This window comes from Atta cephalotes (assembly GCF_000143395.1).
Source record: "Atta cephalotes unplaced genomic scaffold scaffold00016, whole genome shotgun sequence".
Taxonomy (NCBI): domain Eukaryota; kingdom Metazoa; phylum Arthropoda; class Insecta; order Hymenoptera; family Formicidae; genus Atta; species Atta cephalotes.
The window spans coordinates 4,528,794-4,548,793 of record NW_012130080.1 but is presented as its reverse complement, the minus strand read 5'-3'; the positions used below and the strand labels follow the sequence as shown (position 1 = coordinate 4,548,793).

At 27.3% G+C, this 20,000-nt stretch overlaps 2 protein-coding genes across 2 annotated transcripts in view; both read right to left on the bottom strand.

Annotated features, from left to right (window-relative positions):
• LOC105618328 (protein piwi-like) overlaps window positions 1-4,012 on the bottom strand; it is a 7,238-nt gene extending 3,226 nt beyond the window's left edge. Inside the window, exons 1-7 of the mRNA XM_012199870.1 lie at window positions 3,953-4,012; window positions 3,582-3,698; window positions 2,701-2,727; window positions 1,346-1,412; window positions 1,013-1,159; window positions 197-405; window positions 1-119 (exon numbers count right to left, since the gene is read on the bottom strand). The exon at window positions 1-119 is cut by the window's left edge and continues 67 nt beyond it. Coding sequence (XP_012055260.1) covers window positions 1-119; window positions 197-405; window positions 1,013-1,159; window positions 1,346-1,412; window positions 2,701-2,727; window positions 3,582-3,698; window positions 3,953-4,012 — 746 coding nt within the window. The remainder of the gene's footprint in view (window positions 120-196; window positions 406-1,012; window positions 1,160-1,345; window positions 1,413-2,700; window positions 2,728-3,581; window positions 3,699-3,952) is intronic.
• A 13,877-nt stretch (window positions 4,013-17,889) lies between these two features.
• Window positions 17,890-20,000, bottom strand: part of LOC105618326 (CDK5 and ABL1 enzyme substrate 2) — a 6,400-nt gene continuing 4,289 nt past the window's right edge. The window contains exons 5-9 of the mRNA XM_012199867.1: window positions 19,281-19,404; window positions 19,084-19,190; window positions 18,381-18,487; window positions 18,099-18,303; window positions 17,890-18,030 (exon numbers count right to left, since the gene is read on the bottom strand). Coding sequence (XP_012055257.1) covers window positions 17,890-18,030; window positions 18,099-18,303; window positions 18,381-18,487; window positions 19,084-19,190; window positions 19,281-19,404 — 684 coding nt within the window. The remainder of the gene's footprint in view (window positions 18,031-18,098; window positions 18,304-18,380; window positions 18,488-19,083; window positions 19,191-19,280; window positions 19,405-20,000) is intronic.

Genomic DNA, 20,000 nt, shown 5'->3' with positions numbered 1-20,000 from the left:
ATTATTATGTTAAAAATAGTTATATAATGTGGATCCTCAGGCATCATTCTTCCAACTAAATATATAATTATTTTAAAGGGTGTATTGTCCGATTTCCTTACTGACGTCAGCTCGATTTTCTGAAATATTTCATGCATATTTATGAAAATATTTAATCGCACATATCTGCTAGTGCAATAGTATAAGATATATTTACATCTGGTAAACGTGTACTTGAAAACAGGATAGTACCATCAAAGATATATGGACCGACTTTATCTTTATGGAGTTTAAGCATGCCTTTGCGAATAAATGTTCGACTTTCTTCGGGTTCAAAATCTACCCTATATTGATACACACACCAATTGGGTACTGTAGGTAGTCTGAAGTGATTTGAACTAAGCATTATAGATGTACCAGATTTACCTATAAATTGATAGAAATTAATTACAAAAATGGTAATATTATTTATTTTCTGGCATGCCTATGAAAATTATAATATATACGATAAATAATTCACAATTTTATTATAAAAATATTTAATATTCCACAAGTTTTCATAAAATATTATATTTCCAATCTCTAGTATCGTATCTGTTTCTTAGTAGAATAAAACAAATCCTTACATGGGGAAAAAATTATAACAAAAATACGAAATTTGTAAAAAAATAATTTTACTTAAGTTGCATTTGAAATTATCTGTCCATTTTGGATGAATGCTAATATTGATATAATTTTGAATTTATTACTTTTCTTGTGACGGTTTCAAAAAAAATAAATTCAAAATTATATTATGTTAAACACGTACTAACACGAGCAGATAGCAATTTGAAACAGAAACTTGATAAAATTATTTATTTATATATTGCAAATTTTTGTTATAAATTTTTTAAAGTTTTTAATGAAATATTTAAAAAAAATTTTTTTAATTAAAACTCATAGAATATATCGTCAAAGTTTGTACAGAAAATGCTACTCTGTTTACATATTATACATAAATATTGCGCATAGCACATTAAGATTTTATACTAACCTTTTTTAGAGACTAAAGTACTGGGTCTACTAACAAAAGTAGATTCCATCTTACATCGAGAACGTGTTTGTGTTGTCGTCTGTGCTGATTCAGCCCCTTCATTTTTCACTTCACTTTCCATTTCAGTTTTTATTTCAATTTTGATACCTTTAATTATTATACATAAACATTTTTTTTTAAACTTTGGCTAATTTAAATTTATTTTTCTAAATAATAGGAAAATTGGAATCTTTTATAGTTTCTTTTATTAAAAAGAAGTAGATTCTATTCATATAAAATTAATAATTAAGAAAAATTGAATAAGAGTATGATAAAAAGACATAAAAAACTTACCTGATATATCTTCCATTGGCTCATGTTTGGACGTAGATGGAACTGCATAATCGTCTACGCAATAATGCTATAATAGAACAACACATTGCCAATTCTTATAAATTTTATTTAATTTTATTTTCATAAATTTTTAAATTTTATTAAAATAAATTAGATTAATAGTTTTTATGACTCTAAGAATAAATCTAATACAAGTAAAATGCTTATATCAACTCCGGTTGTTAGTGCGAAATTACATATTCATAAGATAGTAAGATATGCATTGGAATGTTCTTATCAAAATTAACCATAACATTTTAACTCTAAATTTGATGCGGAAATTCTCCTCTTTAATGCGGAAGTTCAGTACTAGGCGTCTGATATCTAGGCGATTGATATCTTCCCGCTTGAAATTAGTTTCCTCTAATCGAACACAACGTATCCAGGATGAACTTATATTCGTCTATCAGGTTCGCCAATGTTACTTCGAAACTACATATAACGCATACATAGTGGCAAAAAAAAGCATTAATAATATAATTTACATTATTTTATTAATATGTATTATTACTAATATTAATAAATAATATATTAATCAATAATATCGAATCAATTTTTAAGAATTCAAAACATTGAGTATGATGTCATTATAAGCAACTCATGATCTTGCACGAATATTTTGTTTATCTTTAGAACTTAAACAATATTTGAATTAATCTCGTTCTTTCAAAATTAGAGATATTTAAAAATGTTTACATAAATAATGTATAAATATGATGTACGCAAATGGTCAAATGTTCATAACAGTAAGTGGATTCATCTAGCTCATTTCTATGTAAAACACATACATTCATATACATTCATATAATATAATGTGGCTCAAGTATGAAATTAAATGAGAGTGAGTTAAGAAGGATTACGAACCAAAATAACAAATTTAATGTACGTGGTAAGATACAAATAAAAATAAAAATATGACTACATTAAAATAACAAACGTTTCGACTCTGATCGGGTCATTATCAATGAATTGAACATATACAACAAAGAAATTTCTAATGAAAGAAAAAGTGAATTGAGAGAAATTCTTGAGAATTAATGCTTCATCTTGCCTGCATGTATTAAAATCAGAGATGAAACATTTGTTATTTTAATGTAGTTATATTTTTATTTTTATTTTTATATTATTACGTATATTAAATTTGTATTTTGGCTTGTAGCCCTTCTTTACTTTCATTTAACATACATTCATCTTTTACAAAGAGATTAACGAATCTGGAATGTATTAAAATTAATGGGCGATATTGTATTTTGAATATATATCAAACAAAAAAAGTATATTATATTTAAAATAATAATATTGCAAATTATACTAACTTTTACTGATCCTCTTCTATAATGCTCCTGTAAAAAAAAATAATTAAATTAAAAAAATAATTAAAATATAATAATAAAGATACGTTAATTGCAAAATACAATTGTATACTGTTTTGTTTATAAGAATAAAAAATAAGTGTATAAAACATTTCTTTAAAAATATAGAGATTGCCTTTATCATATACATAAATTATAATTCATTACCATCCAGCTTTCAAATTGGGAATTTTTATTTTGAAATGGAGGAATGCTACCACACAATAATATCGACTGTTATTTCAACATACAATTTTTATATGAGTCATGGATAACCAACGTGTTGTAACATATACTATAATTTTGCTGAGAAAAGCTAAAAGCTTGGCTTTCCTCAGCAAACACCTCAGACGCAAAACATGTACACAAGTAATAATATAATATATAATTAATTTAAAGAAATAAAACTGTGCATGTCTATAGCACCAATTCTCAATTGCTTATATGATTGTCTTTTTGAATAAATTATAATATTGCCATATATGATTAATAATAATATAATACTACTGTTCTGATATACATTGACATACCAAACTACAGTATATATTTCGCTCATTACATATATTACAGATTTTCAGTATTGGCAACATATATTTGAATTTGGTTCACATATATCAAATTATATTCAGAAAAAGTATGCTTTTTTTGATTTAGCAAAAATTCTTGAATAATTATATCATTAAAACAAAAAAATAAAATAATTTTTAATATTTAGAGTGCAAATAGAAAAAAAATGTAATAACTTATGTTTCAAAATTACATTTTATTTTCTTTATTGTTTTTTTTTAACTTAATATTTATAAAGAAGTAACTATTTCTTTTTCTTGGTGTCATGTCTTACTTACCGGCTCCGACCGTTTTTTCTCATATGGTTTAGACCTGCGATGTCCACTACTGGTTGATGGTTCATAGGGATCATCATAACCTCTATTTCTTTCTTGTTTAGACATGTTTTCTTTGATCTAATGAAATTAGAAAATCATTAAAATTAAATGTTTTGAAAAATAATTCCACTGATTCACACAATTTACCAATCTTTAACTAAGCAGGATATTTGAAAGAAAAAAATGTGCTCTTGATAATTTTGTATCAACTTTCCGGTTTTCAATATCAATGTTTCAATATTCACTATCACTGAAAATTTATAGTATGTATTACGTGTATATAAATTACTGGCAATAAATATTTGAATGTTCAGAAATTGAGCCCAAATAACATAGAGATAAATCCGGTGTGCATTTATACTATAATATACGTAACACAGGACGCCTTCCATTATACAATCGACACCGGTATCGTTCTGTCTTTGTTACGCATAGAATGCCAAGAAAGATAAGCCAATATTTGTGTCGGTGTGTGTCACTAAATAGAAAGCATCGATAAACTGTAGCCTAAAACTAAGACATAATTCTCTGAATGTCCTCAGCCTTCACATTTCTTTGATTAAGAACTAGAAAGATATCACCAGATATTTTCTAATTGTAGTTTAGTTATTAGAAATTAAGAAGATATTTAAAATTTCCAATTATTAAAAATCCTATGAATTCTCATAAAAATGCTATATCCAATATCAATATTCGTTTCAAAATGCGAAGCATTTTGAAAAACGAGAACAATCTTATATCTTTACAGTACTTCCAAACATACGGCAGTTAATATATTCTATATAAAAAAAGATGCTATTACAAAATTTCTGCGTGCACTTTTCGGTATAACCGAAGGTTAAAAATTAAAATTTCTCGATTCTATGTTTAATGTTACATAGACTGTGTTCGCTTTTGCGTGTCACAACTTCGCTTTTAAGTGTGTTTCATCCTTGTTATTTCAATATACGACTTTTATACGATTCATAGATAACCAATGTGTTGTAATTTTGACGAAGGCTAAAAGATTAGTCGAAACATGTATACAAGTAATGATATAATACATAATTAATTTAAAGAAACAAAAAACTGGAAATATTAAACAAGGATAATTGATGCGCGTGAGCGACAAAGCGAACGCAGCCATAGCTACATTTTTAAGATATGTTCGGAATTGCGGTGTTGATATATCGTTTTATCGTTTTATCCTTCTTTATTACAGATGAATAACAAGGACAAAGAGCGTGTCCTTATGCGAAATTTGGAACGCATCCATATTGTATGAATATCACGGCTACATTGATGTACATTATGCTTCGTAGTTCATTAATTTACAACGCCGGATCAATATCGCTAGTCCACCAAAGGACTTTGATTTTTTCCCTCGGAAATTTTCACAAATTGAGAAATGACCACTTTTCTATATTAATGCTCATAGTCCGTGCACGATTAACGACACTAAACTTTACGTCCGCTTACAACTGAATTTGATATAAAGATGAAATAACCTAAATTTTTGGAAATTTTAAAATAACCGAGGGAAAGAAAGTCCTTGGATATACCTGTTAATTAACACAGATATTATCAGATGAATTAATATGTAGTTTTGAAAGTTACAGTGATATTCGCGATTTTCTAAAGTGAGAAAGAAAGTTCTAATGCAGGAATAAAAAATAAACCTCATATTAACAGGTTTGTTGTAGCGTTGTTCGAAAATATTTCACTTTGAAACGAGATAAATATTACAGCATGAAAGAGAAAAACAAGAGAAGAGATTCCGAAAAAATTGCAAGCAGTGCAAAACTTATCGATTCAAAGAAACATCAACGCTTTATTTTATATTTGTCTCGTGCCAATCAAAATTTTGCTTCCTGGATCTCCATTTTTGAAATGTACAACTACGGAAATATTACAATACACGTTACATATACTATAACATTTATCTAGTTATATAACATTTATCTAGTATTCGTATAAATTTCTTTTCAAGAATAGAGGCCTTAGGACTAACATGAAGATTTCGTGTTAAATCTCAAGAATTCAAATGCACATCCTCACTTCTATTTACCTTCGTGTTTCGCTAATTATTCTCCACGCGACCAAGTTGGACGAAGTTTCCAAAGTTTCCCGAGATTCACCGCTACGTCGAGCACTAAGATGATAAACAAATGACGCTGAAATCGTCGAGGCTGGCCGACGTGTGTTGATGCTCTACTGATGGCTTGTTAACCATAATATATTGTTTCGTCATTTAGTTCACTAACCGACTAATCATGAGTAGCCTATTGTATAGAGAAAGCACGATTGATCCCATTTGAACTTAAAAAACCGTTGTCTCGACGATTACATAGATTTTTTAATTGAGTCAGTCCACGTCGAGCGTGATCCACGAAGTTTTACGAAATATAAGCACAGAAATACCACAGAATACAGTTGATACAACAGAAATAACAGAAATTAACGGGACGAAAAAACACTACCGCTTATAGCGTAGAAGGACTGAAGAAGCGATTAGAAACGATGCTACTGACGACACGACGCGGTAAAACGTTACTCGAAACGACCAATCAGCGATAGTGTTCCCCCGCAAGCAACGTCCTAGCAATGAATCTCTCTCCTCCACAGAATGTGATTCACATTAACAACCTGTAGCAACCCTAGCAACGTTCATGAGACTACACTTCATTCTTGTCGTTTATCGAATATAAACAAGGACAAATGATGTTTACAAAAGCGTGAGCTTCGAATGCGTACGCAATTGCTAGAAAAAAATGGCAATAATGAAAATTGTTAATTAACAACGAGGGCCTCAGGCAGTTTCGTGGCCCGGGAATGCCGGGCGCGCCGGAGCCGGGATACAGAAAAATTCTGGGAGAAATGGTGTTGCTATTGGGAATGATTTTTTTTCCTGCAACCTCAGTATTTTTATTCGATATGGGCAATACGAGTGGACAATGGTCGACGACTATTTGAAACCACCCGACCATTTCAGTGATATATAAAATACATGTTACACGAGAGAAAAGTTTTAGGCACCGCTGTAGAGAAGATTAAAAATTTTATGTATAAAAAAAATATTAAAAGACGTAATTCGCTCGATATTGCCAAAACTAAAAAAATATCATATAAATCAAAAAATGAGCAAAGAAAAATCTAAATTTAAAATAATATAATATTTTTGTAAAAGTTACGTTCCATGATAACTTTATGACATCGAATATTAATTTTGTAATGTAATATGAAATATTATATTATTTTAAATCTTTAGATCTTTCTTTGCTCGTTTTTTGACCTATCTACTTTTTTCTATAAACTTTAATATAAATTTAATAATTTTATTCTGTAACTCTCTCTGAGCCATTTCGATCCAACTTAACTTTAATTAACAATTCACTCGATCGACAAGAATATTAAAATATCTCTAACATACAATTCATACGTTTTTCTTAATTTTTTTTTTGATATATTAAATTAAATTTAATTAATTAATTTGATAGTTAATTAATTTGATAGTTTTATTCGTATTACTTAATAAACTAGTATAGGGTAAATAGTTTTTACATTGATGAATATATTGCTATTTCTATATCCATTATAAATGACCATTCGATATTGACAAATCAATACATTGTAATCAAAATGATTCTTGACGACTGTAACGATCAATAACATTATTATATGCCATTGCGCAGGTTTTGAATGTGATGAAAGCGTACCCAAAAATAATTTTATGACCAAAGTTACGACTTTACGTTATTAAGAATTACAGACTAAAGGCCTAAACAATAAAAAAAAAGTTTTTAGAAAGAGAATTGAATAGAACATAAATTTTTATAATTTTTTTAAAATGTATGGATAAAAGAAAAATGTTTGGCACATTTTCTAAAATTATTTTCGTATCTGTTCTTTTCCAACATATACCTGAAAAAAAATTTGGGTGTCTCTATACCAGCTAGTACATCCAAGTCAACTTTTAAGTATATTCAGGTATACTTTCGAGTATACCTACTGCAAATGTATCTCCAAATATATCAGGTATACAAGCTAGTTTGTAAAGTTTTAATAATTCCTATATCTTCTGCTAATGATTTATTATTGTGAGTCGCAGGAGTGTTTCAAAGTGTTACAAAGATTTGGTAGAGAAGAACAATAAAGAAGAGGAGAATAGAAAAGATAACGGTCAATCTTTTTTTTTCATCTGTTTCTAAGCAATAACATCGACAATTGATTTTATATTTATTTTATACTTCATAGAAATGAATAAAAACTTATGTTGATAAAATATGTATTGTAATTTCAATAAGATTTACAAGAAATCTGTGGAAAAAAAGATATAAATTACGTTAATATTAAATTGTTAAATATAAATATATGGCGAAGTAAGCTAAGAGTATATGTTTTTGAAATGGTATATATATTATTTTATATAATTTTGTATTCTTTGTTTTTATATATTTTCAATTTGAATTTCGGAATTGTGATTGAATCGATATTTAAATAATATATACGAGACAGTTTCCAAATAATTCCAATTGAAAGTAATTATATAAATGATTTTAATTCTTTTCTACTTATCGATATATATTTGTACAGATTACGTTTGTTTCATTATACATTACTGTAGTTTTATAAATATTTTTACTAAGGAAAGATTTCAAATTAGCTAAAGAATTTATTACTGATATAATGCAGGAAAGCTTATATATAAATAAACAAATAATTCGTATGAATAAAATGAAAAATATGAAATAATCTTTCTACTCTTTTATTAAAAACAAAATATTAATATTAATTAAACTATAACGTTAATTATGGAATTACATAGGAGGTTTTTTCCAACAAGGACACAGTCAGATACAGTGAAACACAGAATTCTGAATTGAATTATTACATCCTTGTTGTTTATCTATAAAAATTCTGAAGACAAAAATATTTCAAATAAAAGATGCTTAGTTAGTTCTTAGGAGGAAAGAAGAAAATAGCCTTAATCAATCTTGAAGTGTTATAAAATTGCAAAATGATAGAGAATTTTTTTCGATTCAGTTTAATGCGTTCTACACAAAAAGCTTTTGGCACAAATTTACGGGACATCCTTGTACACCTTCGTGATCAACGTTTTGAACTAGACAAAATAGATCTAAAAACTCTTCGTCCCATTTTATAACGCGTCCCAAAATTCGTTGCAAATTATAAGGACATGATTATAAGCTGTTCCTCTTTTAAATGAAAAAATAAATGTGAAATAATAAATGAAAATAATAAGTGTGAAATGTAATTTTTAATTAATGTGAAGAATTTTATGATTTTTTTTATTTAAAAACCCAAATATTATTGATTAAATGCTTTCAATAGGAAAGTATAATTTTAAAAAATAAAATATGATCTCATAACTTGATATAATTTTTGTTGTGATCTCAGTGATATTATACATTAAGTTATTAGTTATTTACAAATATAATCATATAATATTATTTATGTGTTTCGTTAACAATTATCTTAAAAATTAGGTGGGAAAAAACATCAAATTGCTAGACAATTTAACTCGTGATATTATTGCAATAATTTAACAGAGTTTGCATTTCAAGACCGAAAAATCATTTTGATGAGCATTTTAAAGTACTACGTACAATAGTATGTAAATTCACACAAAATATAAGCACTTAAGATTCATCCTGCTAGACCGCTAGGTATTGATTTCTATATATAGATTTCTATATATAGATTGTTTTCTCACATATACTCACTGTCTTATAAGATATAATATTATCTTAAAAATGTTTATCTATTAAAATTTATAATTATAATTTATAATTATAATATTAATTTTTTTTTAATGTCTCTCTTAAAAAGGAGTTATTCACTTTACTGTATATGTATATATAAAGTTAAATGCTAGAGCAAGACTAAAAATTAATAATCGTTTTAACATACACACGTATATTTCAAACATTATTAAGATACATTATCAGGGTTAAAACATCATTAGAATATATTGATACAGTATCACGAATCATAAACTAAAAATGAAATAAACTTTTTCTGCAGAATTCACTATTCAGAATAAGTATGTGTGTATGTGTGATACGCTATTGTGAATATATTGTATAATTGACACACTGCTATATACTAGAGACATACAATTTTTTACTGTTGAGTTTATTCCAGACATGTCATAAAATGGAGTATTGTGTATACATGTAAGCATTTGTAAACATCGCACGTTTTCTCTCAATTATCAATAACTTTATTGCCAAATTATTAATTATTTTCAACAATTTTATAGTTACAAGATTAAAGATTGGAATTTTCAGATTGATATATTTAATTTTAAAAAGAAATTTTAATGTAGGACTTTGCTAGAGTAATCTGAGAAAACTTGAAATATTTTAGATTGCAATGTTCAGAGAGAAAATATGCAATGGAATATTCTATATGTATATACACATATATGTATGTATAGTTTAGTTTAACAAATGTAAGAATCCGCTCATATCTAAAGTTAATTCTTACAAATGAAGGACATTGCGATATATAAAACGGAGAATGATTATGACTTATTAGAGGTAAACACGTATGGAAAATTTGCTTATGAAAATATGAAACTATGTGTAAAAACTGCAATTCCTAGGAGATACTTTTTAATAACAAGTACAATGAAGAGATTTACTAAGTTAGTGAGATATTACTATCTTATGATATTAAATGGATATCATAGAAGATTACATAAAACTGATTGTTTTTAAAGCTACCATTTTCAAACACATTTATATTCTGGTCTGTATTTATCGTAGGTTGAGAAGCAAATATGGCTATATAATTCTCAATTCGTGATATTAATGGTATTATTTTGTGCACAAATGAAAACTTTGAATCAAATGGCCATATTTTGTTCTGAACAAAACACCAGATAGAAATATAGATCGATTCTTTATATGTACTTTGCCTTCTATATTCAAGCTAATAAATCTCCACAATTATTATCTCAAACTTGTTTTCTACAAGCACTTACTCAATTACTTACAAAATTTTTTACTGGTGTTACAAGAATGGGATGCAAAAAGGTATATTTTTTTCTCCAATATATGCAGTTGACTGTATAAATAATGTATATACTGCACATGTACATGTATAAAAATGTCAGATACTCGCATATTTTATATATGTATAAAATATGTGAATGTTTTATATTTTTGCGTCCTTATAAATTCTTATTACAGCAAATATTTTCAAAAAATATCGCGACATGATTAAAAAAAATAATGCACGCAGCAACAAAATGATACTATAACACAAAATGATCTTGCATTACATATTTTGTTAAATCTGTGAAATTGAAATATGAGAGTCTGCAAGAACAACGTTATTAAAATGTTTTCTATATGGTTGCGTTCGGAGAGTGCTATTAACAATGTCATTCTATCTTTATCGTTTAGAATCAGAATAGAATGACTGTAAGGATACTACCGAACGCAGCCTATTATATGTAAAAATTGAGCGACATATCAATTCTATACAGGTAAATATAATTGAGCATATATATATTCTATAATTCAATTTAAATAAATGTTGTTTAAGTATCATTAACTTGTATATGATAAAACATCGTACATACTATAAAATAGAAATATACACATTAAATGAAGCATATTTAATTTGATCGGTTTGTAAGGAAATCGGTTTGTTACGAATCTTCATTAAAGATACATTTCAGAAAGCTACATCTTATATGTTTCTAATATCATTCTAAAAATAAGGGATACATCTATGTTCAATTTGAAAAATATCTAATATATTAGCATTATCTAAAAGGAATATGGCTGAGCTTAAATACAATAAAGTGATAAAATATATATAATATGTAATATAGAATATCGCTTTTTCTATAATATTACAAGACGTTATTTTATTACATTCAACTTCCGTATTATTTACAATAAAATCAAGATATATATCAATGATAAAACGAAAAAAATGAGAAAATCGATATTAAATAAAAAAATAAAATGTTAGTTACGTGTTACATTTTATAATAAAATATATACCTAATTTTATATATATATAATGTACATACATTGTGTATATATAAAATTAAAAACAATTTACTTTTATATTACAAAACAAACAAGATTTCAAAACAAGACGCAGTTACATTCTAATAACACTTATAATATAATCTTTATTATTTACTAGATGTATTATGTAAAAGTTGGAAGAGTATATTACTAATGTGAATAAACTTAAAGTTTAATTTTTTTAAATAATAAAAAATAACAACGACTGTGAGAGTCAACTTTTTTTACTTTTATGTTAGCAACAATGTTTGAGCAGTGGCGTTTTTTCGTTATGTAACCAGAAGCAATCAACGGCTATGTTATCTTCGTCTTCTGATTCCTAAAGATGATCTTAGCTGTGGTCGCTTTTTGGATAACGAAAAAACGCCCCATTGCGTGTCTCACTCGGATTTATTGGCAGTTTCCACGTAGCAACATCCATAGATTTTCATATTTTTCCAATGATTGTTATTGACATAAAAATAAAATGATACTGATCAAAAATAAAATTAAATTTTTATTGTATTGCGCTCATCGAAATCAAGATTTATGTAATAAAATATAAGAATGTAAATATAAGATAATAATTAATAACTGCGTTGACTCCCACAGCCGTTGTTATTACTAAAGTTGAAGAAATTCAATGTATCAAATACACATATGTTTATATATAATTTTGAATAAATTTATGAAGACTTTTCCACGCCATATTATAATAAAAAGGATCCCATCACAAATCTTGTGGAAATTGAATTTCAGTTAAATTGCCAGAAAATTTGATAGTAGAGCTTGATTGTAGAGCTTGTCGTCCAGATAAAAAGTCTCCACAAGCACGACTCTCTGTAATGAACCGTTTGATGTCTCTACGAGGCGTCATTTTTCAAAACGAGTTAATATTACAATATCTTATTTTCAACGAATATGGTGCATTATTATTTGCTCTTTCTGTATATATCTTTAAGTAAAAAATAGGATAATATTTATTTAAGGGTGGATTCTAGTCTAGAGGATAAAAAAAAAAATCGATTTTTTAAATACATTTTTCGCAAGTATTTGGATTGTAAAATAAATACGTAAAAGGATTTTTGCGGATTCGTAAAAGTTACAAAGATATAGTGCCTGGAATGTAGCTGCGCTCAGGAGCAGGTAATAAAGTATTGTATATTTCGAAAAAGATCAATGGGCGCAGCTCAGAGACAAAAGAGCTCTGCAGGATATGTATGAAGAGGAAGATGTCCTTTATAGTCCTGGAATAGCAGATTGATTGTAAATAATATTATTCAATAATATTATCTCTACGTAATTAGTTAAAAACTTTAATTGCGTTTTTCTCGAAACAGCATTTTCTTAACTGATGACCATGATTTCTCAAAATCTATTGAGAAATCTATTGACCAATCGCGCCCAAATTTTGCGCACATCTTTAGCGCATATATATAGTTCTCGTTTGAACTATAAAAATCAAAATGTTCATTTTAAATTTATTTTACAGCACTTTAAAGATGAAAAAATTCGAAAAAATCGGAAAGTAATTTTCAAAATGATTTTTTTCTTTTTAATATTTTTTTTTATCATGGATCAAATGATAGCCAAACTCATATTCTTTAAGAATTTTTTTCTTGTTTTTTTTATTTCAGACGAGCAAAACAGCCGCAATCATGATCACCTTATTTTTGTTATGATGTTATATAAGGCTTATTTCTTGTAAAATTACAACAAAAAAATTCTAAAAGATACTTGAAATATGTACTAATATGTAAAAAAAATCCTGATTTGAATAGACCTTACGAATTTTCTAGAAAAAATTCATGAAAATAGCCTAAAAATCAAGCTTCTAGACCAGAATCCCTCCTTAATTATTTCTCACAAAAACTATAAGGATATTGAAGTTGATAATTTGATTTTTGAAATTTAAGTCAACGCTGTGTTGCTTATCTAGGACGCGGAATTTTTGGCACAATTATGAAACGCACAAAGAACCACTGCGCGCTTTGTTTATATTGAGTAGGCCGTGCGCCAGTCAAAATATTGCTATCTCATTTTGTTAGAGTATATAATTTAAACCGAGTTTAAGCTAAAGTCCTTAGAATTATAGTTAATAGTTACAGAGTTTTTTAGTTACTTATCTAATGTCATTCGGTTACTATAAGAGCGCGTGCATAAACAGCGGAATGATATTATTTCGACTTGCAATCGGTTGATCGTCCCTTTTTCTAGCGGATATGGTAAGCTCATTATCGCATAATGACTGTAGATTCTCATAAATAATTCGATGTTTCGTAATACAAACAGCAAAGGTAACTGTAAGCGATAAGGTAATCGTGTGATATCGTGTGTGTGTGTGTGTGTGTGTGTGTGTGTGTGTGTGTGTGTGTATATATATATATATATATATTTCTATAATATTAAAGTATTCCAAACTATTCTTCTTGTGCAATTTTGTGTTAACTGTAAGTTATAGTTCAGCAGAATATTAATTCGCACAAGATAATTTTGTTAATAAATATTCTCTAAAAGTACAAGTACGTTTAAATCAATTGTTATACAAAATAATAAAAATAAAAACGTTCTAATAGCTCAATCTAGAATTCGACTTTCCAAACACATTTCAATGAACATCCGGCTTGTACGAACAATCTGTGCGCGTCCCGAGATTGTATTTGAACTCCTATGATCTATTATGTAATTCCTTTCAGAGTTGCTCTTTAAATCAATTATTTTTACAACTACTTTTACAAACAATTCTTTTTAGAGCTATTTTTCATAATAAGTGTTTTCATAACTACTCATATTATTAATTCTTATCAGTTAATTATTTTTTTCTTGTAAGAAAATTATATTTTTTTAATAAATAGTAAAAATTCATTTTTCTATTGGATTTTGTAACAAAACTCATAATAATCAAAAATATTTATAATCAAAAGCCCGATTTGTGAAAAAAATCAGGTGAATATTATTCTTATAACTTTTTACTTAAAAATATACATAAAAAATGCAAATAATGACGTAAGAATGTATCGTACACGTTGAAAATAAGAAATTGTAGTACTAGTCCATTTCGAAAAGTGACGCCTCGTGGAGGTCAAATGGTCATTACAGAGAATCATGCCTGTGGAGACTTTCATCAAGACGACAAGATTTAAAACACATCAAATTTTCAAGCAATTTGACCGAAATTCAATTTCCATTTTCGATATGGGATCCTTTTACTATAATTATAATCATTGTTATAAATGGATAATATTTTTACTGTAGTATCATTCTGGAATTAAGTTAAAAACAATTATGTAATCATACAATATTTCTATAATTTTTGTATGTTGTTTTGTGTGTGTGTGTGTTATCATGTAATATTTTTAATCTGATCGGTTGCTGCCATATAAGTATATATATATTTTAAGCTTTAATAAAGCTCTATCTATTAAAATTTGTAGGAAATACTCTCGTAAGTTATTTTTCACATCTTGTTTTATGCCCATTTTCATGTTTTGTTAAATTCGTAAAAATTTGTGTCTTTCCTTAAAAAGTAATATCGCTCCAATATTGTTCAATGATATTCTGATTAAGTTAGAGCTGATTGAACATATAATAGACTTAAGTCGTCTTAAGTGATAGAGAAGAGCTGATATGCTCAAAATACTAATATATTCTTGATAGGAATTCTTTCCCATTTTTAGAAATTTCACTATTGACAAATTTACATGTTAGTAAATCTCGCTAGGAAACATTTGGCGCGTTTACTTGATATTTCATTTTTGAATGATGAGATTTTACTGCCCTTATTAGTTTTCAATAGATTTATGGGCAATCATACAAAATGACGTAAGCTGCATAACCATAAGGCTTCTAGACCAATGCATTTTATATAAATCATGGCTTTATGTTGGATGCTTATTAATTCAGTGACTATATACATGGCTACGCAGCTTATGTCATTTTGTGTATAATGACCTTATTACTCCAAAATACAAATAGCATACAGCTTATCATTGCATGTTAATATCAGATAAAATGGCGTCCATCGCCTCTAAGCAATTCTAGGTAGTCAAATTTCTATTAATTATTTGTACACATAACAATATTTTATATTAAGGTATTAAAAAAAAAATAATTTTTATAAAAACTGACAATTTGTATAATTAAAATAAGCAGCAGTTTTGTGATATGTATAACGATATCAGAGAAAGAGAATATACTTAAAGACAAGTTAATTAAATATTTTTATAAATTTAAAAAATGTTTCAGAAAAAAGCTGTATTTTAGAAAAAGAAAAAATTGCTTGATATTTTTTTTAACTAGCACTCTAAACTTCTATAAAACACTTTTTTATCTGATATATTTATTTAAAATAAAAGAGTTATTTAAACTTAACTCATTTGAAGTATCTTTCTCTCTTGCTCAGATTATTTCTATTATTAAACTGATTAGAGCTATATTCTGGCAAGAAATAATGAAATGTATAAAAAAATGCAATCATTAAAACAGGTCATTTCTTAAATTTATCATATACATATTTATTTCATCTAGAAAGAATTGCATATCACAAAACTACTGACATAAATGAATTATCTTTCATAAGACAATTCAAGAATGATATATTTCAGAGCCTTCTAACTCGGACATCGCGTGCCCCAAATCCACTTGCCTCTCGTCCGCCCGTACTTGTTCCCTATCATGGGTTTAACACTTCTTTATTCGTGGCTGTTAGAGATGTAAAAATATTTTTGATCAAATTCATGAAAAAAGAATAGAATTCATGTTAAATATGTAGAAAAAATAGAATTTATCTTTCCTTGTTATTTCGATACTTTTTAATACTTTTTAATACTTTTTATTTTTTATAATTTTATCGAAGCGGCAATATTATTGGCTGTTGCAATTCTTGATGAGTTGATAATAGATTAATAGGTCTGTTTGCGTTGCTTGTATTCTTTGCATTCAACATCTATGCTTTCTCTTTTTTCACCCGAATCTATTTTTCTAATCATTGCTCTGTTTTCTGTTCCTACACTAGACTGCACTAGAACTGCACTCTTTCTCGCTTTGAATAAATATCAAATATATATCTTCAAATTCCAAAAATGTATACTGATTCAGCCATAGAAAACAGACCTCATATCACTTTAAGTGCAAAAATTTTGGGAGATTTCAAGCATGAATGCGAAGATCTAAAAATAAAGATAAATGACCTAAAAAAAATATCAGTAAAAAACTGTCAAAACCGAAAGAAAAAAACCATTAATTTCCGAGTTTTTTTACCTTAAAATTCTAGTATTTTTCCGTCGTTTACATCTATAGCTGGCTGTGCATCGGCGCGATGACGTGGTGTATCATTTTAGGTTTGTTCGCATCGCATATCCAACTTCTACTTTCTCGTAACTTCTATTCACTCAAACGCGCTCATTATAGAATGATAGGAACATGTTGAAACATGTTAGAGTATGCGATCTTTTGTATAATGATTTCGTTTGGAATCTCTATTGATCCTAAGCCCAGATCTTCATACGGGCAATAGCGCTTTGATACAGCGCTGAATTGTGAAAAGTCAGTTGTGAGAGTAAAATTTATCCCCATCGTCCGTTTTTCACCAATCAGCGTTCGGTGTTAGAGAGCTATTGCCCATATGAGGATCTGGGCTAAGAGTTATGTTTGCATACTTACTTCAACTTGCTCTTACGCGTTTGGCGAGAAGACTGGAAGGTAGCGTTGGAGAGGATAAAATTGAAAAAAGCCTGCTTACCGTTGAAATGGGAACACAATTACCATTTGGAAGGCTCTGATATATTTCACAAATTTCTTTCTTCCGTAACTATAATATCTACATCTTATAAAACAAAAATTTTAATAATAATGATAGTGAAATTATGTTTAAAGCATAATTTCTTTTTTAATACCTATTTACTGATATTCAAACAAACAATTAAAATTATTCAATTAATAAAATATTCACAGCATGCAACAACTATTATATTGGTAACTTGCATACAAAATTATTATAATAAAAAACTCATTATTCTTTCAATCGTAATCACTTATATGGCTCTTTATATTAAATCATATATGACTTAAATAAATCAAAATAGCAAAGAGAAAAAGTAAGTCATATGTAACACTTTAAAACTTATTTATACATCTTTTTAGACATTAAGATTATTCATTATAAATATGTTTCACCTCATTGCGAGATTTTCTCATAAAGAGGTTTTGAAATTACGTGAAAAGAACGATATAAAAGAATGTCAGGATTCATAAATCAATCGCTGATAATGAGGAAATATTTCCCATGTTGGCAAATGCAAACCAAATTCTAAAGCTACCAACACGGCAAACTCAGACGTAATTAAGTCCTTGCGATTTAATCGGAATACTCCTTCAATTCTCTGTAAATAAAAGTAATAATAATTATTATATAAAATTTTTATTATTACATAATACAAAATAAAGATACCTCAATGAGGGATTTAAGAATATCACCCTTCACATCATTCAATTTTGCTGCAAGAAGTAAACAAGCGCCAGCACATAACTTCCGTGTCTGTTTTGTCACGATATTTCGAAGAATAAGTTTTTCAAAATATACATAGGCCATTGCGACAGTGAGTAAATCAATTCCATATTCTAATTTAGCTATTTTTCTCATTTCTCGTTTTAAACTGAAAAAAGAACTTGTAAAAATAATAGCTAGAAATGAGAATATACATTATACATATATTGCTATACATAAACGTACCTGCGAAGTTTACTGAGAGTGAGTTGAATATGTGGAAACTTTTCTTTAAATTTATCATTTAATTCTTTCTTCAAATCGGAAGGCCTTACATAATCAATAACGGATGCCTATGTGATTGTAAAATATTAAGTTGTATTAATCAAAAGTCTCTTAAGTCATTAATTAAAACAATTACAATTAAGAGGGTATAGGTATCTAGAAGAGTAAAAAAAATCGAATTTTTTAAATATATATTTTTAAAGTTTGATATATTAAGATGTTTCTGTAAAGTTATAAATCCAGCGAAACGTACCAACAAAATTTTTTATAAAAAACCGATATTTAACTTAACGACTAGCTGCCATTTTGTTCAAGTGCGATATTTCGAAAAATAGCTACACATTAATTAGTTAGTACTAGATTTATATTTCAACTTTATATTATGTTGTTTTGTTTTCGAATGAATTTTATAGAAGTGACATCGCAAACTGATTATTAAAACAAGTTTTACAAAAATGTTAAGAATTGTCTTGCCATTTTTTTATTATTTTTTAATAATAGTTTTAATAATATTTTTAATAAAGTATAAATGACAAAGAGAGAAAAATACACTCTTTACAATGAAACAAACATATTTTTTTCCATTTTTCCACAAAAGTTTACAAAATTAGGCTTCATTTTGATGCGTCTAAGTATCTATGCCCCCCTAATATACTATGCATACCATGTATGATGTAAATGTCAGCAATGTTCTATGTTTCCCAGCGATAAGTTCTGGATCATCCAATAAGTTTGGATTATACTGGGCAGATTGTTCGTCCCAATCATGAACTGTAACAATATACAGTAAAATAATTATATATAATATTAATAATATACATTAATTTAATAACAAATTTAGATTACATTTTTTAAAACTACCTTTGGAATCAACACTGAAAGACAATGGTGGAGACTCAGAAGTTATGTAATGAGCACGGTTTGTAGCTGTATCATAAGAAAGACACCTAAAATTAAAAAAAGAAAATGTTATAAAATGTATATTATTTTATTTTATGGCATGCAGTATGCAATGTGCTCCAGAATTGTTGTATTTCTCTCATTAATGATTATTAAAAAAAAAAGAGAGAAAAGAGTATTAAGAATTATTTAAAATATAGATATTCCTAATCTTTGAATCCTAAGTAAAAGAATATTGTAACACAATTTGTTACATTTAATTTTTCGATAGTTAATAAATTATAAATTACATATAGAATTAAAAAATTATAACAATAATAGGCTTTTGATCAATTCTTATTAACAAAAAAATGGATTTTAAAATGAAAAACATTGAATATCTTAAAAAGTGTATGAGAAACTTCTGGAATACTATTTATAAACGATATAATGAATACATATAAACACATGCTACATATATGTATATCATTTTAAAATACTTAAAAACAGCAAGTATTTTTTCTTTATATTATCACGAAAATATGGTATGAAATTATTCTGCGATGTGTAACATTTATTAAACATTTTAGTGAGTATATCATATTAAAAAAATGTAATGCGTGAAATTTTTACATGATACATATACAATACATATACATATACATATATATATATATATATATATATATATATATATATACA